This window comes from Candida margitis (assembly GCF_024628925.1).
Source record: "Candida margitis strain CBS 14175 chromosome Unknown scaffold47, whole genome shotgun sequence".
Lineage (NCBI taxonomy): Eukaryota > Fungi > Ascomycota > Pichiomycetes > Serinales > Debaryomycetaceae > Lodderomyces > Lodderomyces margitis.
The window spans coordinates 27789-51626 of record NW_026261878.1 but is presented as its reverse complement, the minus strand read 5'-3'; the positions used below and the strand labels follow the sequence as shown (position 1 = coordinate 51626).

The window sequence follows — 23838 nt, the reverse complement described above, 5'->3', positions numbered from 1 at the left end:
TGATTTTCCCTGGTAACAGAAATGGAAGAGGATATTCCCCAGTTGGTGGTAGATCTACCGAAGAATGGAGTAATTGAAACGGAAAAAGTAACGACAGAGCCCATATCAAAGATAAACCTGACGACAGTTTCGTCAACTAAAAAGATTCCCATAACGATAGTCACTGGCTATCTTGGATCAGGCAAATCCACCTTACTTCAAAAAATCGGCGAAAAGTCAAACAAGAGATTGGCTATTATATTGAATGAGTTTGGAGACTCATCAGTGATTGAAAAGTCGGTTACTATACAAGACCAAAGCGAGAGTGTTCAGGAATGGCTTGACATTGGTAACGGTTGTTTATGCTGTACAGTAAAAGATAATGGTGTTACAGCTATTGAAAACTTGGTGGAACACTCAAGAGACAAGATTGATTACATCTTGTTAGAAACGACAGGTGTTGCTGATCCTGCACCCATTGCCAAGATGTTCTGGCTTGATGAAGGGCTAGCTTCGAATATATATATCGATGGCGTTATAACTGTCGTTGATTCGGAAAACATCCTTACATGCTTGAACGATGTAGGTGGACACTGGCATAAGGCACACGATTTGGAACAGCTAGAAGAGGGTGTCACAACAGCACATCTACAGGTTGCATTGGCCGATGTGATTTTACTAAATAAATCCGACAAGGTTGATGATACAACGGAGATTATATCCCGGTTAAAAAGTATAAACCAGACGGCGCCAATTTACCCCACGAGTTTTGGCGATATCGATCTTGACAAAATTTTGGACTTGCATGCATTTGAAGCAAATGCTAGACTATCAGCCTCCAGTGCTTCGTTCCACGATGGGAGAATAACGACAATCGCAATAGATTTCCCCTTTTTCAAAGATGAAAGTGGATTCGACAAAATTGAGAAATTTCTTCAATATATCCTATGGGAGAACAAAGTCAATGCGAAAATGGTGGAGGTGCATCGTTTAAAGGGAGTGTTGGTTCATGAAGATGATGTCAGAGTCGTTCAAGGAGTGAGAGAGACCTATGAGATTATTGAACATGGAAAGCTATTAGATGAAATAAAACAAAACAAGCTAGTCTTTATTGGTAAAGATTTAAACTACGACGATTTAATGATAGAGTTAAATAGGTTTATATAAGCTCAAAGTCAATTGCCAATTGGTACAAAATACACCTCTTTGTTAAAGAAAACTTTTTTTTTTCCTTTTTTTTCCTTTTTCTTTTCAGGCGCAAAACATATCGACAGCCATCAGAATCATTACTCTGAGGCCATACCCTGAGATCTTAGTCTACCCACAATGAGTGAAGCTAAACCCGATCCACCACAGCCGGATGTCAAACCAGAGGTCAAGCCAGCTCCACCCAAAAAGAAAGGGTTCTCCAATCCGGCATTACGTATGATGGGAATCCCCCGAATTTCGCTTCCATCACGTAACTGGCTCATCTTTTGGTCAGTTCTTGTTGGAATCGGTTCTTCAATAGCGTACGACAAATATGAACAGAAACAGATACGTAAGAAATGGATGGCTAGTGTCTCTCAATTGGGAGAAGAAGTGTACACTAATGATAGAATACCCCGGAAATTGACAATCTATATTGCCCCACCGCCAAACGATTTTCTTGATGAGTCGTTGAGAATTTTCCGCAAGTTTATCAAACCGGTTTTGAATGCAGGATCTGTCGATTTTGAAATCTTTAGTGAGAGCAGACAGGGCGATATTCGATCTAGTGTGGCACAGAAGATCAGAGATTTGAGAATGAAGGAAGCAGAGAAAGCAAAACCACAAACTGACGAAACTAAAACCAAGAATTCAGACGAGGAGGTGGAATATGTTAAACGGACAGACTTGTACAAACCAGGTGATGTGCTTGGGTTGTACAAAATTTTCCCACAAAAGATTGACGTTGTCTCTGACGACACCAACAAGGAAGTTGCCGGTGGTATTGTATGCATTGGAAGAGGTGCTTTCAAAGAATATATTAGTGGAGTACACGAAGGTTTGCTTGGCCCATTGCAAAAACCACAAGCAGTTGCCGACGAAGAGGCCCGTAGAGCTGAAGCAAAAGCTAAGGACAAAGAGGAAAACCCTAGCAAGTACAGTGACGAAGATGACGAAGATAATGACAATTTGAAACCAGTACCGATGAAGTTTATAAACTCTGCCGATTATGCTAATGCACCACTTGCGCCTGAACTCAATATGGATACCGTGCTTAAAGACGATAAGGGCATTCCTTTATTCTTTGAACAGCCTGTCTATGTATACCCGGTGCCCACCATCCAGGGGTTCAAAAATGTACCTCGCAAAATATATCGATTCTTGACAAAGAGGCTATTTGCTGATGACTATGGAGAAAGAACTATACATGTTGTGAATAAAGACACGAGACCTTTCAAAGAAAAGGATATTTTGATGGCCAAAGAGGAGGAAGTTGACTGGCCACCAAATTGGGTCAAAACGGGTACTGAAAAGGGATCTGAATGGGTCCAAGAGTTGGCATTTGATGATAGAGTTATTTCAAGAATGAGAGTTTTTGATGACAAAAAGCAGTAGCGACAAGGCAAACCATGTATATATATATATATCTACGTCTATTGTTTCAGCCATAATGTGTAGTTGTAACTAAACTTGTTTTCTTGTATATCGTCATCAATGGCTTCTTCTCCCGTGAATTCAATTAAGTCCGATTTAGACAGTTTAATCCATTGATCGGCATCAAATTTCAAAAACGTATCCATTTCAAGCTGTTCCTCCTCGGTATTTTCAATCTCGGTCAACAAAACATTATCCACTAATCCACTTTTAATAAACTCATTGTATATCTCAGCACCACCAATGACATACACTCGCTCAATGTTCTTGTCTTTTATAAGTCGTAACGAATCTTGAACCGACTTTGCATGCAATACGTCATCGTCAATTATTTTATTCTCAAACGATCGGGATAATATGACATTTAGCCTATTAGGCAAAGGTCTGAACTTGGACGGTATAGATTCCCAAGTTTTCCTCCCCATAATTACCGCGTTTCTTAACGATGGATCAACCGTACGCGTCGTGACCCGTCTGAAATAGGCCATCTCTTTACGTAATCGCCAAGGAAGACTACCCTTATATCCTATCCCATACAAAGGTTTAAGTGCAGCAACGATAATGGTTACTACTGGCTGCGACATGCTGAGAATGGCTGTCCTATGGTTTGTAGAAGTAGGATCCAACTGGAAAGCTAAAGAAAAAACAAAAGAAAAAAAAAAACAAAAGGTCTGTTTTGGGAGCGCTTTTTTGGCGAACGCCTCGCCCGCCGATTATCCTTCTGCCTCAACGTGAATACCTTCCTACCACTGTCAAATTGTCGCTATACTAAACTCTAGCACTAGCTCTTAGCATAAATAGAAACCCTTCTAATTTAGAGATATTACTTCGTTGACATTATTTGCTTACACTTTTGGCCAACAACTGGCTTTCTCAAACACAAAATTTAAGATTTAAAAAAACAAGAAACGTCAAGATATTTAAAACAAAGTTAAGAATAAAACAAGCACCATTCGACTGAATTGAAACTAAAAGAAAGAAATGTAATTGTTTGATGTGGTCCTCACAAAAAGCACACTAACAAATAAATTCTTATTTCTTAGCGACCTTAGCCTTCTTTGGGGCAGCAGCCTTGGTCTTTTTAGCAGCAGGCTTGGCTGCTGTGGTTGCCTTTTTGGTGGTAGCTTTCTTAGTAGTGGTAGCCTTGGTAGGGGTAGCCTTGGTAGGGGTCTTTTTAGTCACCTTCTTTGGTGCAGCAGCCTTCTTAGCTGGTTTCTTAACTTCCTTCTTTGCCTTGGTTTCCTTGATTGCAGCTGCCTTCTTGTTCAACTTAACTGGCCCTGAAGGTCCTTTTGGTTGGAGGAATTCACCGAGGTCAACTCCCTTTTTCAAAGCGCTGTTGAACAAGGAGTCGAAGTTGTTTCCTTTGATATCGTTGTTGCTTTGAACGTACTTCTTAAGAGCTTGACGGCTAAGGACGAGGTTAGTACTGCTCACTTTATAAATTGCAGATAACTGTAGCATTTTACATACGATGATCCATTTCTTTCCTTCAAAGTGGAGATAGCCTCCTTGATCATAACTATAAAACATTGTTAGTATCATGACTAAAGATGTTTGCTTCGATTCGACTAGTAGTCAATTATATGGTTCATGAACAATTGGGTTTCAGCGTCTGGGCAATGGGATAGAACAAAACCAAAACAAATGACCCCGAGGAGAGAAAAAAAATAGCCAGTCGAAACTCGAAAAGGGTGACAACATACCTTTGTAAGATTTTGCGTTTGAAGCTGAAGATGCAGTTGCTGCGGTAGCCATTATTGATATTGTAGTAGTGATTGTAGTGTTAGTGAATACGAGAAAGAAAGAAGGAAAGAAAGAAGGAAAGGTATATCTAACGGCTAAAAAAATCAAATATTGAAATTGTGGGAATTTGTAATTTGTCTCTCCTTTCTTCTTCAATGAAGTCACAACAGAAAACAAAGACAAAATCACAACATCAAAATCACAACAACAACAACAGAAAACAAAAATAAAAACAAACACAAACGCAAACACAAACACAAAATATAAATTATGAATGACACAAAATATAAATTACAGAAGATTATAACCCTCTTTGTCGTTGATTCTAAAGCTGCGACATTGGCTGGTATACGACACTTTGATTCAAAACAAAATTGTGAAACAATGTCATTTTTATTACAATGCGATATTGTCTCAAGAATCACACGACACTATGTTTATGAGCCACACTTTTATCTAGAGTGTCAATGTCTGTTCAATTCTATATACTATCTATTTTACAAGACTCCACTAACTCAACCCTCACGCCTGCTTAAACAACGAGACTCCACTCCATGCTTTCTGTCTCTCAGGGACAGACTTCTTCCTCGGTCCAAGTATGACTTTCATTGTCCAACTCATAAACAAATCTCTTGTCTTTATCCTGCTCATAATAATCAACATAGTTTACAAATAAGGTCCCTATTGCAAAATTCTTGTATCCATCTTCTTCCTTTTTCCCATCAACACCTCGTTGTATCTTACTAATCAACTTGGCCTTTTCTTCAGTCAACAATGACTTTGGCTCGGGTTTCCTGAATGTTGTCTTTAATCCTTTAGATAACCCATTCCACTGTCTATCTAACTCTTGTTGCCACTCTTCTGCTGTTGGCGGCGTATACTGACCCGCCGTTAGGTCATCCTGTGTACTATCTTTTTCAACAAATGATGGAGATAACAATGACGTTTGAAGTGGTTGCTTTTGAACACGAGATAGGGTGGAAGCAGCAGCAGCAGCAGCAGCAGCAGGACCATCACCGTTAGAATTGGGCTCAATAGGAACCACTTCACCGCTATTTATATGATTCAAATCGATACTAGGTTGATGCTCAGAGTCAAGCAACCGTACATTCCCCCTGAATCTAATTTGTTTTCGAATATGACTAAACCAGAACACTGCCTCTACTTTATCGTTGTCCAACAACTCTTGATACTTTTCCATTCTCTTGTCGGTGGTGAATGTAATTACATTGGATGATTTATTATTAAATAGCCAACCTCGGTATATTAATGTCCTATTTTGTGGATATCCTGTCTTGGAGTCTATAGTTGCCAATTGGAAAGTAGTGAATGGTGGGTTATTGTCAGTTGCTGCTAGTTCGTTACTAACACAGTTGTTGAGTATTGGCACCCATGGCGCTTGAAAATTGAATTGAACCATTGATTGGGGTCAGTAATTGTCGCAAGGAGTGGATTATGCGTCTCAGTCGAATGGAAAATGCTGATGGTATGCTATTATTCAAGTTGCAATCTATGGATATCCTTTCGGAAGTAATGCTGGGAGTGATATTGTCTTGACTATTTTCTAATTATGGATTAAAGCTGTGAAACAGTTGAAGTTTCTTTGAGTAAATTGTCAAATGTTTAAATGTTCTGGCCAACTTATAAACCCAATAGTTCAAAGTATTCGTAATAATAAACAGTAAGTGAGTAAGAGGGTAAGTGAGTATATATATATATATATATCTATCCTTACCTGCCAACTTTTACAAATGTCGTATGAGCATTAATTTTTTTTTTAAAAATTGTTGCATCTATATTGTAATTGTAATATTAAGAGACAGAAGTGAAGAGAAAATTTAACGAAATTCAGCAATTCCGATAATTTGCGAAAAACTAAAAAAAAAACCAAAATTGACCCACGTGTGTAGGTTGAATACCCTAACTTTGGGGTTTGGAATCAAATAGAGAACTGAGCTTACTCGGAATTCTGCAACGGGTGGATGAGAGGTGGCACCACCAGCGGCAAAAACATGAGTGCAACGAGACAAACCTTTTCTTACAATCAGATCACCTTCCCATCGCCTCTTCATACTTGACATTGGGTCAAATTTCTTGTCGAATCTTTTTTTTTTTCTTTCTACACACACTCCCCCGGCCGACCCTCATCTCCGCTCGGCCAAGATTTAGCCGCCTTGAGACGTAACTCCGAGACATCGGACTTTGCAAATAACCTCAACAAAAAAACAGCATAGTATTAAACTGCTTCACAAGTGAGATCTATATATGTAGCGATTTTTCCATGCCTCAACTTTATTTCATGAGTCCCCCATACCACTGAACCTGGAGGTCGATTTTTTGCAACTAATGGGGCACGAAAGAAAAAAAAGAAAAACTAACAGAAGTTGAAATTATCTCCAATGACAAACTCAGCATCGTTAAGAGATGCCACAAGGACATCTCATTAAACTTTCTTCAGAAAATGATCTGTCCACACTTGATAGATTCATTCGCAAGCATCCGTACTACACGACTGTACGCCTCATCATCAATTCATCGAAACAGTTTACTCCAAAACCCTATCTTCGGGAAGTATCAACCACGAACGACTTGATGGGTCTAATGCGACAGAAAAAGAATGCTTACAGGTCCTACGTTGAAGCAATCCCCCTAGACCAAGTTGACTTAAACCCCACATTTCAAAACAAGTTGCAATTCAACGGATACACCGGTGAGGCCATTATCCATCTTGACCAACCGTCGTATCAGAAACTACCCAATTTGCAGAAAGACCAAAGAGGTGGTCATTATATTTCTCCACACAACACCGTCAAGTACGCCAAAGTCAAGAAGCTAAGCAATGGCAAGGTTGGACATGGCAAAAACAGCTATTCTCGATACAGGTACAAAATCAGCATTAAATTCACACAACCCCAACTCGAATTCATTATCAAGACGTTATTCAACAACGTACAGGCTGAATCATACATATACGATCACGACTTGGACTTACCTGTTCCTCAATTCCATCAGGATGTTATAAACTTACCAACACTGCTTATTGAGCCTCGGGATGGTTTTAGTGAAGCCTTTAAGGAAATGATTACACTAGTTGCCAATTTCAACCCACAGCAGATTACAGATTGGCAAGAGGTTGAGACAGTGATACAAAAGCAGTATACTATGCACAATGTATATTGTGAATCGATCACGTCGGCAAAATGGGATGCTCTTTTGCTTGAAACTAAAGACTCACATGCAGTTATTCTAAGAGAGGAAATAGGGGCGCTTGTTTCTGAAGAAAAGAATGAGCTGGATTGATAGAATGTAATAAATACTGGAGGGGGGGGGGAGGGAGTGAAATTGAACTCACGTGTCTCTGCATTCGTATGCACAGGTGGTTTCTTCATCGAAACTGAGGTTTGTTCGATAGCAATGCAGTATTCAGCGACCCATCCTTGCATGAGAGAGGCATTATATTGTTGTTATACCAGTACATACAGGTTAAGGGGATACGAGATTGCATTGGCTTGCCAACACACATCATACTCATCAATTGAAATACAGACTACACGCTTTCAATATATAAATAAAATTTACCCTTATATTTCAATTCACATATATACAAAAATATAAATATATACAAGATAGCTCCGAATTGAAAAATAGTTTATGTACACATGAAACACTCGTAATGAAAAAAAAAAAATTAACACACATTCAATCTCCACCAACACCACCAAAACTAGACAAAATCCTTAAATAATTCATCAATAGGGAAATTCTCAAACATCTCACCATGGTTCATTTCAAATGAGTTGAATCCCCCACCTCCAATGCCACCTCCTGTACCAGTACCAGGTCCGACTGAAACTCCAGCAGCCGAAAAACTGGCACCTGCAAGTCCGCCAAGAACACTAGGACTAAACCCACCACCACCACTGCCACCATCCATTTGATTAAGGAAAGAGGGGGTGGCGCCATACATCTGGCTCATGATCGGATCATACATTTTACCAGCAAGATCGTCATTATTCTTCATATTCATCATCTGTAACCAAATGCTATCAACCTGATCATTGGGCTTGTACTCACTATCAGATGTCGTTGATCCAGTCGAACTGACTGAATTTTCATGATTTCTTAAATTGACATTACCATTGATGAATGAATTGACATTGTTTTCCAATTCCTCTTCCATAGATATTTCATCACTCTGTTTCCTGCCACTAGCATCATTTAATTTGCGTTTCTTCTCCATCTTGTGCTGATTCTTACTTTGCTCCACTTTGCTCAACGAAATCTCTAAAAGCTGTTCCAATTGACTCAACATCTCAACATTAAGCGGTGTAGTGAACGTGGGCAGATAAGTTTCGAAAAATTTGTCATCCAACAGTTGCTTGAGGAAATTTTGTGCCTTTGTCACACGCCACGCGTAATAATACCTCTGCGATAGCCGGGCCACTCCATCACGGAAATGACCGATACATTTATCCATCAACTCGGCCAAATGCACCAATTTTTGAAAGTTGGTCTTGTATGCATAATCAGCAGTGTCATACAGTTTCATTCTCGTATTATGGTCATATCGCTTTTGCAAATCATGGATCCAGTACTTAAGCCTGAGGTAAAATGAGAACAACATAATCAAAGATTTATGAGCAACCGTGATGAAACTGGGGCTGGCAATCATGTCGGCTGAGTTTTTAAACACATTCTTTTTGTGTCTGATGCACTCGATAAAACAGGGCATAACCTCGTATGCAACAAGCACGATAATCTTTTTCATGTAGTAGTAGGCCAAGTCTAAATTCTTCTTCTTTTCGTAGTAGTTGAATATGTGGAAATGCATTGAAGCCATAAAAAAAGTACCAGAAAAGTATATCTTTAGCTTGAGTGTACTTGGCATTGTCTCATTTGTTCTATCGTTCACAGGACAATACAGCCTCGCCACATCAATGTATTGATCTTTGAAATAACATTCCATAAAATTTATGCGTTTTGCCAAATCCAGCATACTAACCTCACCTCTGACTTTAAATACTGTGGCAAACATTTCGCTCATTGGCTCGTAAACATAGTCAAAGCTGGGATAACATGAACATGCAATCCTTTCAACCTCGGAATCCTCGACATTTTCACAACCAGGCACATAGATAGGTGATTTAGTATCAAAGGAATTAAACTCAGCCGTTACCGTAGATCCAATAAGCATTGCATTGTTAAAGTCTAGAATCAACACATAGTACCAAATTTTCCTGGCCAAGTTGTTTTGTTTTCCATTCTTGAATGCATCAGGAAACAAATCGGGATCACGGTGAAGCCCTAGTGACCTTGCCATTTGAATCAATGTTGCATTGAACACTTGTGCATCGCCACCATCAACACCATCGCCAAGCTCTGGTGCATACAAATGATAGAGCCTCGTCATTAGGGCCAATTGCATGATTGTCATGTTTGCACATCTCATTATGTCGAATTGGTTCAAACACAGTTGTGCTACGTCAATAACGTCAATATTGATGGGATTATTCAACAAAAACTTGATCAGCTGGGCTCTTGGTTCCGGGTTTTTTGTTTGAAAGTTGATTTCATTGATTGACGAGTCGTGGGAGAATAGCGACGCGTAACTGAACCTAATCATAATCAACAATAAACCCAAATAGGCAAAGTCCAACTTCTTTTCAACTTTGACAGTAACCATGACATCTTGGTAGTCTTCTGGACCAATGAGCCTCTGTAGTTGCTCCTTCAAATCCGCTTCATCTACCAATGGCATGGCAACATATAAATGGGTAAAATATCTCTTGTACAACTTCCAAATAACATCTTGCTTTGGCAATACCAATCTAATCTTTTCTACCAATTCCAACTCCTCATCCAACCCGCCTTTGTAAAACGACAAGCCCAATGACTTGGCCTTCTCATTCAACTCTACTGGGTTAACAGCTTTTTTGAAGCCGGCCTTAACTTCGGTCTCTCTGAATAGTTTCACGTCATGCTCCCCATCGTCTTTGTAAGCCTTTTTGGAAAACTCCTTCTCGATTTCTGTTGAAGTCTCGCCCACCTCTGGGGTAATAAAATGGGAATCAGTCCGTAACTTATACTGTTTCTTTATTTGTTCAATTTGAGTCCAAATAGCAGCCACTGCATTGTCGACTTTCAACAACGTGACCCACGACAAAGGACCATAATGTTTTCTACTAACAGGCTCTTTGTTATATGTGGGGTTATAACCAGCAGAAAGGTTGATCCAGTCATTTTCGGATTCGATAGGATTGACGCCATATAGATCCATTGGATCAATCAGCAGTAAAACTGAATTGGATGGCGAATAGGCACTATTACTTCTACCATCGGGTGTTTGTTTGGTTAGCTGCGGCAGGGTATGTGTACTGGTGTTTTGTTGTGGCAACAGGAACTGCGATTGTGACCAATCTTGACCTTCAGTAGGCTTATATGGTTGCTGAGTATTCAAATGCTGTTCCAAGGACTGTAGTTTCAGTTTGAGAAATGTCAACTCATCCTGAACCGTGTCAATACTAGCACCACTTGGAGTCAATGGCTTGGACATGAATCCATTTGACTGCAACGGCTGTTCATTAGAAGATGACCTTGGTGTGAATATAGTGCTTGTGCCATCAATTATGTTGTCCTTTACATCGTCACTCTTTTGCATGTTGCTAAATTTTCTCTTCCTCGGTTCATAATCTTCAGCTTCTTCATTACCTAATAATTCTGAGTACACACAGGGACTTCTTTTATACTTTACGCACGTTGAGCAAGGATTTCCCAAATCACACTTGACCTTTCTCTTTTTGCAAAAATCACAAACTTTAGATACTCTTGCGCGTACCTTTCCCATGTCTAGACTCAATTGATTTTAATGTGTCACCTTGGGTTTTGAATAGGTCGTTAGCAGACACGCGTTGAAATAATAGGCAAAGATCAATCAATGTGCTAATATAGTTGTTTGGCTGTTTGGTTGTTATAAAGGGATTTGATGAGTTGAGGGGATATATATATATATATTGTTTCAATGAGTTCTGTCGTATGAATCACAAAACTGAATGAAAGCCAAACTAATTGTACGGTTTGGCTGTATGTGTATAGCTTGTGTGTTGTAATTTGCCTTCGTTTGTTAGTGATTTGAGGTTGTTTATATATATATATATATTTGAGATGTATTGAGTGTGACCCTTGTGAAATTCCAAAACCTCTTTGTTTTATTATTTTATTTTATTTTTATTTATCTTATTTTATTTATTTTATTATTTAGGTTTTAGTTTGCCACTTTGTGCTCTTCTTAGTCTCTTCCTTTTTCAAATTACGAAACTTTCACAATCAAATTGGAAGAAAGAAGTTGAAGGAGTTAAAGCAAGATTGGATAGATAACTAGTATTGTACCTCAATTGATGATTAGACTGCTCGATGTTTTGCAAAGGAAGCTCAAAATTTCAGTGTATCAAAACTGGAACACCGATGAAGGAAATATATATGTGTTATGCCTCGATGTACTCTGAAGTGGAATATCTATTTAAAGTGTAATTGTATAAATCCTGTACAGACACAATGATAATGAAATGTATGTCTATGCAATTGATTTGAGGCTTTCGGTTTGTGTATGTAGAATTGCAAATACAGGGGGGGATTTGTAGTTTATTTTATACTCAATTTGGTCTCTCAACAATAAACCAAAAAACCTTTAAATACCAAGCAAGGTCCATTGTCTACATTTGATAACAATAGGTTGTCGCTTGTGTATCTACTTCTAAGGAATAATACTCGATAGATAGAGACCTTTTAGACCTTTTACGATTCTAGTTCTCCGAGTCTTTCCTCTCTATTTTCAAACCCCGCCAACTGTAAACACTGCCCTGTGCAAATATATTATTGTTTATGCTAACACAACCCACACGGCGTTTTAAGTCAATTATGTGTGACCCAGGCCTTATTAAGATTAAACAATAGACTGTGACTTTTTTTTATTTTAGTAAACTTCTTCCATACGTACCAAAACCTTTTACACGTTTTTGGTTTTTCTTCTTTAAAAGAGTCTTAAAAAGAAACGAAACAGAACAAAAGCTAAAAAAATAATAAAAAACCCTATTGCTATAAACGATTGATTCGATAAAAGCATTTGCAGAAAAGCGGCTGTGCTTTAGCTGTTTTTGAATTCCTGTTACTCCATTGTTGATTGGAGAATAGTAAACAAAATAGTGAGACTGATTGGTGGGTGTGTGACTCATGGCAAAATAGGGCTCATTTTTGGTAAACAAAGAAGAAGGAAAAGGCTGGTAGGCCGTCACACAAAAAGTGCCATAGGTTCCGTTATCCCAGCCTTTGTTTAGTTCAATACGAAAGATATTGATAATTACATTGTGCCTCGCTAACAATGAGAGTGTATATACTATGAATATATGTAAGTATGTTGTTGACTGTGTGTCATTAAACAATTCAGACCGTGGTAGAGAGAACCTCGTACAAAAAAGAAAGAAAAAAAGAAAATACCAAAGTTTAAATTTTTCGAGGTGCATGCGTTAGGTTATACGGAGTTACGACCCAATTAGTAAATGTCCGATCTACTCCACTAAAGCAAAGAGTCCGATAGTACCGAGCGGTGTATGATTGAAAACCAATCACACTTTGATTCTTGAAGGGGTTAGAAGGTATTACCGTGTCGGTATAAGCCTTCAACGTCAAAAAGAGATGTGGCGCTCAAACCACTCTCTAAACTGTGAAGCAAACGCGTACCGTTTCTCCTTTCGTGCCTCTCATGCTATAAACTAAACTTAGTTCTGGATTCCTACTTTGCCCTTCAAAAGGTCATTCACCTTTTGTAAATGGTTTCCACAAAAGTAGATTGTCTCTGCTAACAAAGAAGAGTAGAACAATAGGATAGATTTTCCTCTTGTCACACAAAACTGATCGGAACGAATTCTGGTAACCGCTTAGGTAATACCGAAATTCTACGAAGAAAAATGTACAGCATTTTAGGAATTGTGTGGGGCATTGTCTACAAACCTTCCATTAAGCCAGGATACCATAGCAACATTGCCCTTGCTACTACACTTGTCGAACACAGTTGATACAAAGCAGAATGTGCTGTTCGTTTCTTTTCTGTAATAGAATACGTGGTATCAATGCCTGGTTCAAATGATACGTTTACGGAACAACATTAAACAATAAACAATAGAGAACTTTCCAAAACCATAATGAGTAAACAAATTCCGCTTTCAAAGCCACCACATGAACCACACTTTTTTTTTTGTTTTTGGTTACGTATCTGCTGCTTGTCCGTCAGCGATGTGCTCAATGTGCTTGAAACCAAGCTATAACCCAACTTCTGGCCCTGAAATAACGAAAGAGGATACACAGCAAGTAGTGACAATATTGGCAACTGGTAACGAGAAAAGCATTAGTAATCATGTCAATTATCAGAATGATGCAGGGTTAGTGACGTGTAAGTAAGTAAAGAAAAAATCGAAAATAATAGACAGTAAAAGCCGTTTTTCAGATAGCGGTTAACGGAGATTCATCTCCGACATTAAAAATATATTGCCCCTTGCAGCAAATAGTGACCAAGTCGCACTCTTTTTTACTAACGTTGATCATGGTTTTAAGCTGTTAACCACAGTTTCCTTTACTGCTTATTGATGCCTCGTACAACTAGCAAGGTTAATCTCAAGCCTTTGATTTTTCTCTTAGGTGTTAGGGGTATTTGCACCGCTTCACACGACCCAAGATAAGTAGGAGCACATGCAGATAGGGTTGGTGACTAATTTTAGTTTCAAAACAAAAAGAAAAAAAACATAAACAATAACAACAACATTGAAATGGTTATGATAATTGATGAAAAGTGAATCCATAGCTCTTGGATAAAGTTCTAGCTCTAAACGACTTTTCGAATTGTAATTTGTTTTGCCTACTTTGCAAGTGCCCACGTTTTCAAGTCAATGGGGGTCAATTGAGGCTACATCAGTCTCAAAGGATCCCACCCCAACAGTAAACTTGTACCATCTCAATTCTCAATTGCATAGAAACCAGAAAGACTCCTTCATGCAATGGCCCTGTTGTTTTTTTACCTTTCGCAAATTATCCCCTTTTCAGCAGACCTCATTGTTTTTCTCTCAGCTAACCATAGAATCCTAAAACAATAAGATAAAGTTTAAACGTAACTAATACTTGATTAATAATCAATATTCTAAAAATAGGGATTCATCCTACAATGGTTTAGGAAAAAGATTAACTTTCTGGACAGCGTACGTAGTCGTGGTTTTGTCGTTCAAATGAGTTGTTGCGTTCTCCTTTTGTTCTCGTTTAGAGGTAAAAGGAATTGGACGTATAGTTTGAACATAGTTTCGGTAAAAGGATTTTCATACGTTTGATGATATTTAGAGAAACTAATTTGTCCGAGAATCATATGCATTGTTATTTTAATGTTCACTTGTTTCATCGACACCCTATTGACTTTTTTTCTACTACATATTTCTCCACTTTGTCTAAATAGAATAGACAAGAATCTAAACAAACAATAGGAAGAGTTAAGCAACAACAAGACGTATGCAAAAATGGGCCCGGAAAATTAATAAAACTGCAAATCGAAGAAAAACAAAAATTGTTCGCGTACTTTCGTAAATGGTACCCAATTGGGGAGCAAAGACAATTCTGAAATTTTTGTGTGTTGTTACTCAAGTTTACCACCACACCTAGCCGGTTCCTTCAATGGAACTATTGCACCTCTCTCGATTAATCATAGAAGCTTGAATCGAGTTCCTAGGGTGTTTTATAGCTATTTCGTTTCTATATTCCAACAAAGTAGAATAAAATTCTGCTAATAATGTGATCTCCACCTCAGATTAATGCAAAATTTCCTCTAAAAATTACACATTGTTCTTCTTTTTGTTCTTTGATTCACAGAAGAATGCAATTGATCCGGTTTTGAGGAAAAGAGAAGATCACTTCACTTACAGCGTTGAATACGTTCGAATAGGGGTTCTATTGTTTGTATAGCCTTTCTTCTTTTTTCTTTTTTCTTTTTTCTTTTCTTTAGTTCAGTTGCCCTTTGCCGTATGTGGAGATGGGGTTAACCATTGCTGATAAGGAAACAAAAGCTACTGCTTAACCGGCACGGCATTTCACCTATTTTTTCACTGATAATATTTATATTTAGAACTGTTATATTTAAAACCTTTGTGTGGCTTAAAAATTTGGGGCAGACCTTTGTGTGTTGAAGTTACGTAAGCGCGTATTCTCACCAGGAAACAGCTCTTATCGCAATATAGTTCCCAATTAGGCAGTCAACAGTACTTTTGCTAATAAAAACCGTGCAAGCGCAAAATCCGAACCAATTAATTACTCGATAGTTACAAATCCCCTCATAATTTACTTTTTTTGCAACAACAAACCAGAGAGAAACCAATCAATCAGTCTCAGCCGTATTTTCAACTATTGTATCACAATATTCCCACTCTACAGCTTTAACAATGAGTCACAACATGGCAATTACAAATAGTCCCGACTTCCAAGTCCAAGTAATGATTAAAACATTACGACAATTGGGGTACGATAAACTATCATCAGATTTGCTTCACGAGTACAGGACACAAGTACAACAAGAGAACGACCAGGATATACCGGTGCTTCTTAGCTGGTTCCATAATGCATTACGCACGAATAACTATTGTTCTATTGACGATTACCTTGTCCTGATTTTGAGTGACGGACACGAGGAGTTTATACATATTACAAATTACATTGGCGAGGACCACAAATCAGTAATCAACTCCATTTTGTATATGGTGCGAAGAATGGACTATTATCATAATCATAAAAGCGACAACGAGTTTTCATACTTGTGGGACAAGTTATTACCCTTGTTGGATATTATTAATATAGACTCAATACGGGAATTGTATGATGCTCAAATATTGGACCGGTTAAACTACGAAAATGAAGCTGAGCTACTAACAAATGAGTATATACCACTACACAAACTCTTTTTCAGTTTACCAGGAGTCGACGACAACATTCAAGAAGTGCAAGATGCCATTTTCAAAAAAGTGTTTAAAAACTCCCATCTTGTATTCAATTCACCAACACATGTGCCTGCTTTATCTACAATCATTGACCAATCAGTCAAATACCAACAATCACAATCGCCACTATACCTACCACCAAGAAACCGACAAGAATGGAAGAAAGCAATGGCATCGCTGGATCATCAGAAATCGCCAACCACCAACAATTTCAACGTGACAAAACTCCATTACACACTAACGGATCACTTGGACGAAGTATGGTTTTTGAAATTCTCACCGCTGGGCAAATTCCTCGTCACGGGCTCGCTTGATGGCCGATTGATTTTGTACAATGTTTATGAAAATTTCCAACGGATTAAAATCTTGGAACCAACAAACGCCGCCGACTCAGCTGCATTTGTGCCCTTTTCGACAAAGCCATCAAGTGGAAAGACAAAAGCCGTCATTTATTGCTGTTGGGACCCCAAAGAACAATACTTGGTCAGCTGCTGTTTAGATACTGTGATTCGTATATGGGCTGTGGGTGATATTCATCGCAAACGCATCACTAGAAGCGAAGCCAATGCCAGTCATGATATTAAATTAATGACATGTTTTACCTTGGGCCAGGACATAAAGACATGGTCATGTGAGTTTCTTCCATATACAAAGGAGACGTCAGTTAGTTCGTCAACACCACAGTTTATCATTGGCTCGCCCGATAAAGCATTAAAAGTGTTTGATTGTCATGGAGTAGAGATTTTTGACTTTTATGGCAATTTGGAAGACGACGATGAGGAAAAGACCCACCATGATAGGGATCAGTACGGAGTCCTTTACCGAGGAGATCCGTCTAGAGGAAACCCAAGTAGCACACGTCGTTCTCATGATGCCACAAGCAATGGCGATGGGGTAGCAGCAGCAGCAGCAATTAATGGCGAAGATGAAGCGATTATTGATGATGATGGTACCAGAAAGGATGACGTATCGATGCTCGATGCCGATTTCAAATCATCATTTACTGAAAATCCATTCAATCGCATCAATGACTTGGCCGTTACTCCCGATGGCAGGTTCCTCATTACAGCCAACAACGACAAGAAGCTTCTTTTTTATCGCATCCCTGATGTATTTAATGATGAATCAACCACCAGAAAACTAGCATGTATAAACTTGCGAGGACGGCTTACTTCGTGTTCAGTATCATCCAATGGCAAATATGTCTTGATCAATTCTGCTCCTGAAGAGTTGCAAGTGTGGGACATTTCACCGTTGTTGCATAATAACCCACCAATCTTGTATCGCAAATATATCGGACACAGTCAAAGCACATACATCGTCCGTAGCTCATTTGGGTACTTGAACGAAGATCTGGGCGAAGAGGAGTTGGTATTGAGCGGGTCTGATGATGGATATGTTTACTTTTGGAAGTTGCACACGGGACAGTTGATCACCCGAGTCAAGGCCCATGTTGATTTATGCAATGCTGTTGATTGGAACTTGCATGGACTGGTGGTGAGAAGTAATGACTATGGCAAGTTATGGGGAAGTGTCGGTGACGACAAGTTGGTGAAAATATGGGGAACATGAGAGAGAATCTTTACATCTTATTAGCTACTGTATACTCTTATTTTTTAATTCTTACACAACTACCTTACAATTCATCGTGTTCGACTTTTTCCTTCTCCTCAGCAACTTTTTCTTTGAGTTCTTCAGCAGCTTCATCAAGAGCTTCCTTATCTTCCTTCAATTTTTCTTGCAATGAAGCACCATCAACACCCAAAGCACCCTTTTCTTTAACAAAATCAAGCAAGGTATTCAATTCTCTTTGACCTTCGAAAACAGTTGGCTTTCTCAAGCCAGTTTTTTCGTCAATTTCACCATTGGCTGGGTACAATAACAAAGTTGGGTATCCTTGAATTTCAAATGGAACATCAACATCGTTAGCAGTGTGGTCAACATCAGCAATGACAACTTGGGCGTCGTCCTTATTTGATCCAAAGATTTCAGCCAATTCTTCCCAAGTTGGTGCCAATTTCTTACAGTGGCCACACCAAGGAGCGTAGTATTTAACAAAGACATCCTTATTGGTGTCCTTCAAAATCTCATCGTAGTTGTGTGCAACCAATTTGACAACTGGGTTGGCCGATTTTTCTTCTTCGGTAGGTAATGGTTCAGACTTGACGATTGGCAGCAACTTGTTGTCAAAGAAATCAGAGACAAACTTTTCAATCACCTTGAATGAAGGACCATCTGGGTGTTCAGTTTGGTTGACACCAAACTTTTTATTTTCAGCAACTTGTTGAATAGCAAACAATGGAACAATTTCAGGATCCATTGAAATTGCTTCGGCGTGTCTTCCATACAAATTGGCATCCAAACCAACAATGTTTAATTTACCTCTAAATTTTTTACCCAACTTGCTCAAGTCAGCAGCAATGGATTCTCTTTGCTCTGGAGTCTTGTAGAAATAGTAAGCAAGTGGTAAAGTCGACGTCATGTAAGCCATATAAGTATCTCTGCTAATCTCACCAAAGTATGGCAAGGTTTCAACGGAGATAAATTCAGTCAACTTGTCCAAATCTGCTTTACCATCATATTTAATAGCTTCAACAACTTCACCTGGGTGAACAACCAAGTAGGAAGCCTTTTTCAAATCTTGATTTATTACTTTACCCAACTGCTTCAAGTAATCTTTACCAACATCAATAAACGTAAAATCGTTTCTCTTTGTACTGGCAATCTTTTCAAAGATGTCATCAGCAGCACCATTGACTTTCAAAATGTATGGCTTAGTTTGTTCTTTGATCAACTTTTCCAAATCCTCCCATGATTCAGGCACTTGGACAGATGGCAAGGATTGCTTGACCATGTAATCAACGATACCTTGGTGTTCTCTTGGGCCTTGGTAATCTTCAGCAGCTTTTGATGCACCATCTCTGATAATCTTCAATGTTGGGTAGCCTTTGATTCCGTGTTCAGCACACAAATCTTGGTCTTCAGTACAATCGACTTGGGCCAACTTGATATTTGGATGAGACTCGTTCAAGGTGTCAGCAGCTTTGGAAAATTCTGGTCCCAACATTTTACAGTATCCACACCATGGGGCAAAGAATTCAGTTAAAACCAAAGGATTTTCCTCAAGGAATGTGGCAAAGTTATCAGTGGTCAACTTGACAACGGCGGAGTTGGGATCAGCAGTAGCTTCACCGTCAGTTGGGCCACTGGCATTGGTGATTGATACAACTGCAAGGAGAGTGGCCAATGCACTAGTTGAGTATTTCCAGAATTGCATTGTTAGTCTATAGTGGCAGGTGGGTTGTTGTTATTGTTTAATGAATCTGTAAAGTGGAAAAAGAAGTGAAAATTAAAATTTATGCTGGTGGATTGATTGATTTATAATTTGTCTGTCTGTCTCTCTCTCCCTTTTTTTTTTTTTAATTTTTTTTCTTTTGGCTTCGGTGTCCGTGTTGGGACTAAGATTGATTGAAAATTAAAAACTTTAGGTGGCAAATAAAGGTGCAGCAGCACATATGTTCTATGGCCAATTTAAAACCAGTAGCTGAATAAGAGCTTATAGGGGTCATTTCTACAACTGTCCCATTTTCAATGAAGCCATTGGTACTCTTCTTAGATGTGTCGATGTGTCGTGTGGATTGAGAGGAAGTGGTAGTGTAATCATTACCAAAAAGTTTGACAGCGTGTTAACAACAACAACAACAACGTAATCCTTTTTTTTTCTTTTTTTTTTTGTACAACCAGACACGTCTCTCTTTAACCATTTTATTTTGTTAATTCAAATGACGCGACATAAGAGTTTTGATTTTTGCAGCCAATGTCGCAAAGACGTCTATACATAAATTGGAAATTGCAAAAGAAGAACATACGTGCATAAAATAGAAGGCAAAAAAATTCAATAGAAGAATATAACGTAGCCAAAAGTTAGAGTCCATTGTGCCCTTTTTTTGTTTTTTTGATTATCTTATAAAAATATATCACACATTTAAGTTTTTATCACCACAACTTTTGCTAGGTACAGGAACATCATATAATCTCTTGCAAAAGTTGTTGTTGTCGGTATTGCATTTAGGTCGTGAAACAATTAGGGGTAATCTGGATAAAAACCATAAAATGTTTATGAAACACTACTATCTTGCAAAAATAATGCAATCGCTTTCCTGGGTAGTCCCCGTTTTTGGAGCTCTTTGCATTATGTGGATATTTGATTGGGATAAAGAGTAGGTAAAAGGGGTTGTTATATCAATACGTTTTTAATATGGAAGAAACGTTGAAAAATCATATTCTGATCATAAATTCAAATATTGGCCATAGAAACTAAAGATACTGGTATGAGTGAAACAATCCTTCTCAAACAATGAATAATAGAGTTGGAATAGAGGTGCAATAGTACTGCTATATATTGAATAAAATATTACTAATATTTCCTAACTTGTACTCTTATTGCCTTGGATCTGATTCAATTCTATATAAAAAGTGATCCCAAAAGTCTCAATCTTGAACTTTCTTACTAAGCTTGGCTATGGGTAGTGATTTTTTTGATGTTGAGCTTCGGTAAACTGCCCTCATTTTGTTTTATTGTACGAATTTCGCTGTATATTAGTAATAGCAACAATGTTGTTTTTCTCGAGCAAACTCAGTATCAATCAAAAGATTTAATAAACCAGTGTTAAACACAAAATCTTAGCTCATGGCCTTCTCTACAGTCCGTTTAGCTGCATTGACACTATGCTCAGCATCAGTCGATAATATCAGTTTGCATACTGCACTTACAATGTAGATAAAGCAATCCAACAAATAACATCAATGTAGGATAGAATATAATCAACCCAGAATCAGGTTTTAACGATAATAGCTTCACTTCAACTGGAACATTTCAATTGCAGCATTGTCACTCGTGACCAACTCGATATCGAGAACAAACACAATAGAAGCTTTTGGGGGATCATAATTGTAAAGTTCCGAATCAAATGAATCCTCTGTGTTGATAATAGGCTGTGTTTTACCTCTGTTAATGCATGTATGTTCACTGCATCGGTCTGTCAGTAGTTTTGGTTTCGATTTCTCAGGGGCCAATGGCCGAGTTGCAGATGTGGTGCAGCCAATTCCATTTTTGATTCTCATTAGTTCGTACTGGGATGTTGTACGCTCTGGGGATGAATTATTATCATCACTGTGCACTTTGAGAGGATTATAAGGTTTCAATGGGCGTACTAAAGCGGATGCAGAACCTCATTATAAATATTAATGTCTTATATCCTTTACATCGACTCCTTGAAGTTATACATAAACAATTTCGAGTTCTGTTGCGACAAATTGGGTAAGAACAAAACCATTCACTGGAATTGGAAACTATTCGGAATAACAAGTAAGTAGAGATTGAATTCAAAAAGCAAATCTCAATTAGCAAAAGTATACTAAAAGGGTGGCCTGGTAAATTCGTCAACAATATATTATAGTTACAACAGAATGATCAGCTATAAACTAGTTTATTTGCCCCTCATCAACTACACAAACTTGATGGTTGTTGTCTGCTTTCATGTACTCCAACTAATCTTTCAACATTTGCGTCTCTGCTTTGACAGACCCAATAAGATCATTAAAAAACTTTGAATCAATGCATTTATACCAAATAGAACGAAAATTAGTAAAACAAACCCAAATGAATATAGCTGATATTTTTCAAGTATTCCTAACCAGCTTGTTGATTCTCTCAATTATATTGAATTAGGTAGGTGCATGGGCCCACTAAAGGCACAAAAATAAAGAGTTGAGTGTGTAGTTGAGTTCAGCACCGAATCACAACTCGTTTATCCATACGGTGCTGTTTTCATAGTGGACAATACTGATTTGTTATATAGTTGGAAACAAGAATTCAAACCTTCGAAATCAAGGAAAGCCTAATAAAAACAAATATGAAAGAAAAAGAAAGCCCCCTAAATTGTTTGTCCGATATGGATCCTCCGAAGGAGGTGACATAAGTTTGACTCAAAATGTATAAGCATTTTTCTTTTGAGATGAGCGACATTGAAACTCCATAATATAACACACCAGGCTCTTTCAAGACTTACATGAATGATTTTTCTTCCCTCATGGTTCTGGAACAATTCACATGTATACTCAATAGGGCTATGTATGCTAGAAAAAGAAAAGAGGGGCATGTTTGTGAATTGCAGGGTGTACAGTTGTTTACCTGTTTGTTCAAAACCCAAAGAAATCCTTCCAAGTTGACCAACTATCCATCTCGACATCGTAAATGTATGCCATTGAGTGCCTTAATGAGCTCTGTAAGTACTGTGGCCTGTAATCATAGATCAACATCACCAACCCCCACACCAATATTGCGAAATATTTCCACAGTCTATTGTAAATCATATTTTTCAACTTCTTTTGTTGATGCAGAGTCAAATCACGATAAGTTATTTGATCGCCAGCAAAATTGGTGAAACTTGGTTGGAAGCAGCCGAGATAATTATCCAAGAGAATCTTGCCTACAGCTATCAAGACTCTTGAAAAACAGTACAATGTGATTTGATGAGTGATTCCGCCGTGAAACAAATTGAAATGACCAGAATAAACTATCCATGATCCTAAGCATCCAGCAATGAATTTCGGTAATTGCGTGTTCTTAGGTCCTAAAAAGGCGTCATGTTGTAGGATCTTGACTGCTATTTTATAGATTATGGCAAATGAAGCCAAAACTTCAGCATGGTCTTTAGTTGCTTCCAAAACCGACTTCATACGCGGACCTAGTGGACCAGAACGATATAACAAGTTTATGACTAGTGCATGTGAGAACCGCAACTTACCGCCGTATACGACACCATTTCTGGCCGATCTAATTATTTCCAAAAGTGGACGATATAAAGGATCTGAAAGTATCGTCATTGTGGGTGGAAGGGGTTATAGTTTGATAGTTGGAGTATGATGGCTTACTTAGTTGAAGCCTTGAAAGTTTTGATTCTGTGATTGATGATAGCACAGGGGAAGTAATATATTGTACTTGATGATTTCCTTGCAGCTCTGTTTGCTTTTGTCTCTCGTCCGATACCATGTTTTTCTTTTTGATTTTTTTTTCTCTGTATGGGGTAAATACGCTCAAGAGTGAAAACGAAAGTTTATGTGCGGCTCACGTGCCGAGGGTACCAATCAAACAATGCTGTGTTTCGGAACCTGAAAAGTTGCACTTGAAACGATAAGGGATGGACTCTGCGGTTAATAAACTTGAAATATACAACATGGGGTGATATTACTACTTGATTTACGACGAGAGTACTTTAAGCTATATTAATTTCAATTATGGGTATCTAGTGTATTATCAAGGGCTACTACCAGTTGCCGTTGCCTTTCAGTTTATGAATTGCCTAAAAATGGCTCTCTTTTCATGCAGCGTTAGTATGGATCCATTTATTTAGGTGTTTTGAAATCAATGCAGAATTGCACATTAATTACACTCGTCAAAATATAGCCCTAA

At 38.3% G+C, this 23838-nt stretch overlaps 9 protein-coding genes across 9 annotated transcripts; 3 read left to right on the top strand and 6 right to left on the bottom strand. All coding sequences in view use genetic code 12, as the record gives it.

Moving 5' to 3' along the window:
• Window positions 1-21: 21 nt before the first annotated feature.
• CANMA_004184 (TIM54) lies at window positions 22-2562 on the top strand (the record flags this gene model as incomplete). The annotated part of the gene is made up of 2 exons (XM_051816435.1): window positions 22-1136; window positions 1296-2562. 2 exons carry the CDS (start codon window positions 22-24, stop codon window positions 2560-2562), a joined length of 2382 nt encoding a protein of 793 aa, XP_051670220.1.
• Window positions 2563-2600: 38 nt separating this feature from the next.
• Window positions 2601-3185, bottom strand: DFR1 (dihydrofolate reductase; the record flags this gene model as incomplete). Its single annotated transcript, XM_051816433.1, has 1 exon — window positions 2601-3185. The coding sequence occupies one exon, from the start codon at window positions 3183-3185 to the stop codon at window positions 2601-2603; it is 585 nt and encodes a 194-aa protein (XP_051670219.1).
• A 448-nt stretch (window positions 3186-3633) lies between these two features.
• On the bottom strand, window positions 3634-4359 carry HHO1 (histone; the record flags this gene model as incomplete). The annotated part of the gene is made up of 3 exons (XM_051816432.1): window positions 3634-4012; window positions 4075-4123; window positions 4308-4359. 3 exons carry the CDS (start codon window positions 4357-4359, stop codon window positions 3634-3636), a joined length of 480 nt encoding a protein of 159 aa, XP_051670218.1.
• Window positions 4360-4915: 556 nt separating this feature from the next.
• CANMA_004181 (uncharacterized protein) lies at window positions 4916-5767 on the bottom strand (the record flags this gene model as incomplete). The annotated part of the gene is made up of 1 exon (XM_051816431.1): window positions 4916-5767. The coding sequence occupies one exon, from the start codon at window positions 5765-5767 to the stop codon at window positions 4916-4918; it is 852 nt and encodes a 283-aa protein (XP_051670217.1).
• Window positions 5768-6948: 1181 nt separating this feature from the next.
• CANMA_004180 (uncharacterized protein) lies at window positions 6949-7647 on the top strand (the record flags this gene model as incomplete). Its single annotated transcript, XM_051816430.1, has 1 exon — window positions 6949-7647. The coding sequence occupies one exon, from the start codon at window positions 6949-6951 to the stop codon at window positions 7645-7647; it is 699 nt and encodes a 232-aa protein (XP_051670216.1).
• Window positions 7648-8071: 424 nt separating this feature from the next.
• ZCF29 (Zcf29p) lies at window positions 8072-11191 on the bottom strand (the record flags this gene model as incomplete). The annotated part of the gene is made up of 1 exon (XM_051816429.1): window positions 8072-11191. The coding sequence occupies one exon, from the start codon at window positions 11189-11191 to the stop codon at window positions 8072-8074; it is 3120 nt and encodes a 1039-aa protein (XP_051670215.1).
• Window positions 11192-15824: 4633 nt separating this feature from the next.
• CANMA_004178 (glucose-induced degradation complex subunit) lies at window positions 15825-17936 on the top strand (the record flags this gene model as incomplete). The annotated part of the gene is made up of 1 exon (XM_051816428.1): window positions 15825-17936. The coding sequence occupies one exon, from the start codon at window positions 15825-15827 to the stop codon at window positions 17934-17936; it is 2112 nt and encodes a 703-aa protein (XP_051670214.1).
• A 64-nt stretch (window positions 17937-18000) lies between these two features.
• On the bottom strand, window positions 18001-19641 carry PDI1 (protein disulfide isomerase; the record flags this gene model as incomplete). Its single annotated transcript, XM_051816427.1, has 1 exon — window positions 18001-19641. One exon carries the CDS (start codon window positions 19639-19641, stop codon window positions 18001-18003), a length of 1641 nt encoding a protein of 546 aa, XP_051670213.1.
• A 1580-nt stretch (window positions 19642-21221) lies between these two features.
• CANMA_004176 (uncharacterized protein) lies at window positions 21222-23252 on the bottom strand (the record flags this gene model as incomplete). Its single annotated transcript, XM_051816426.1, has 2 exons — window positions 21222-21577; window positions 22601-23252. The coding sequence occupies 2 exons, from the start codon at window positions 23250-23252 to the stop codon at window positions 21222-21224; spliced, it is 1008 nt and encodes a 335-aa protein (XP_051670212.1).
• Between the last annotated feature and the right edge of the window lie 586 nt (window positions 23253-23838).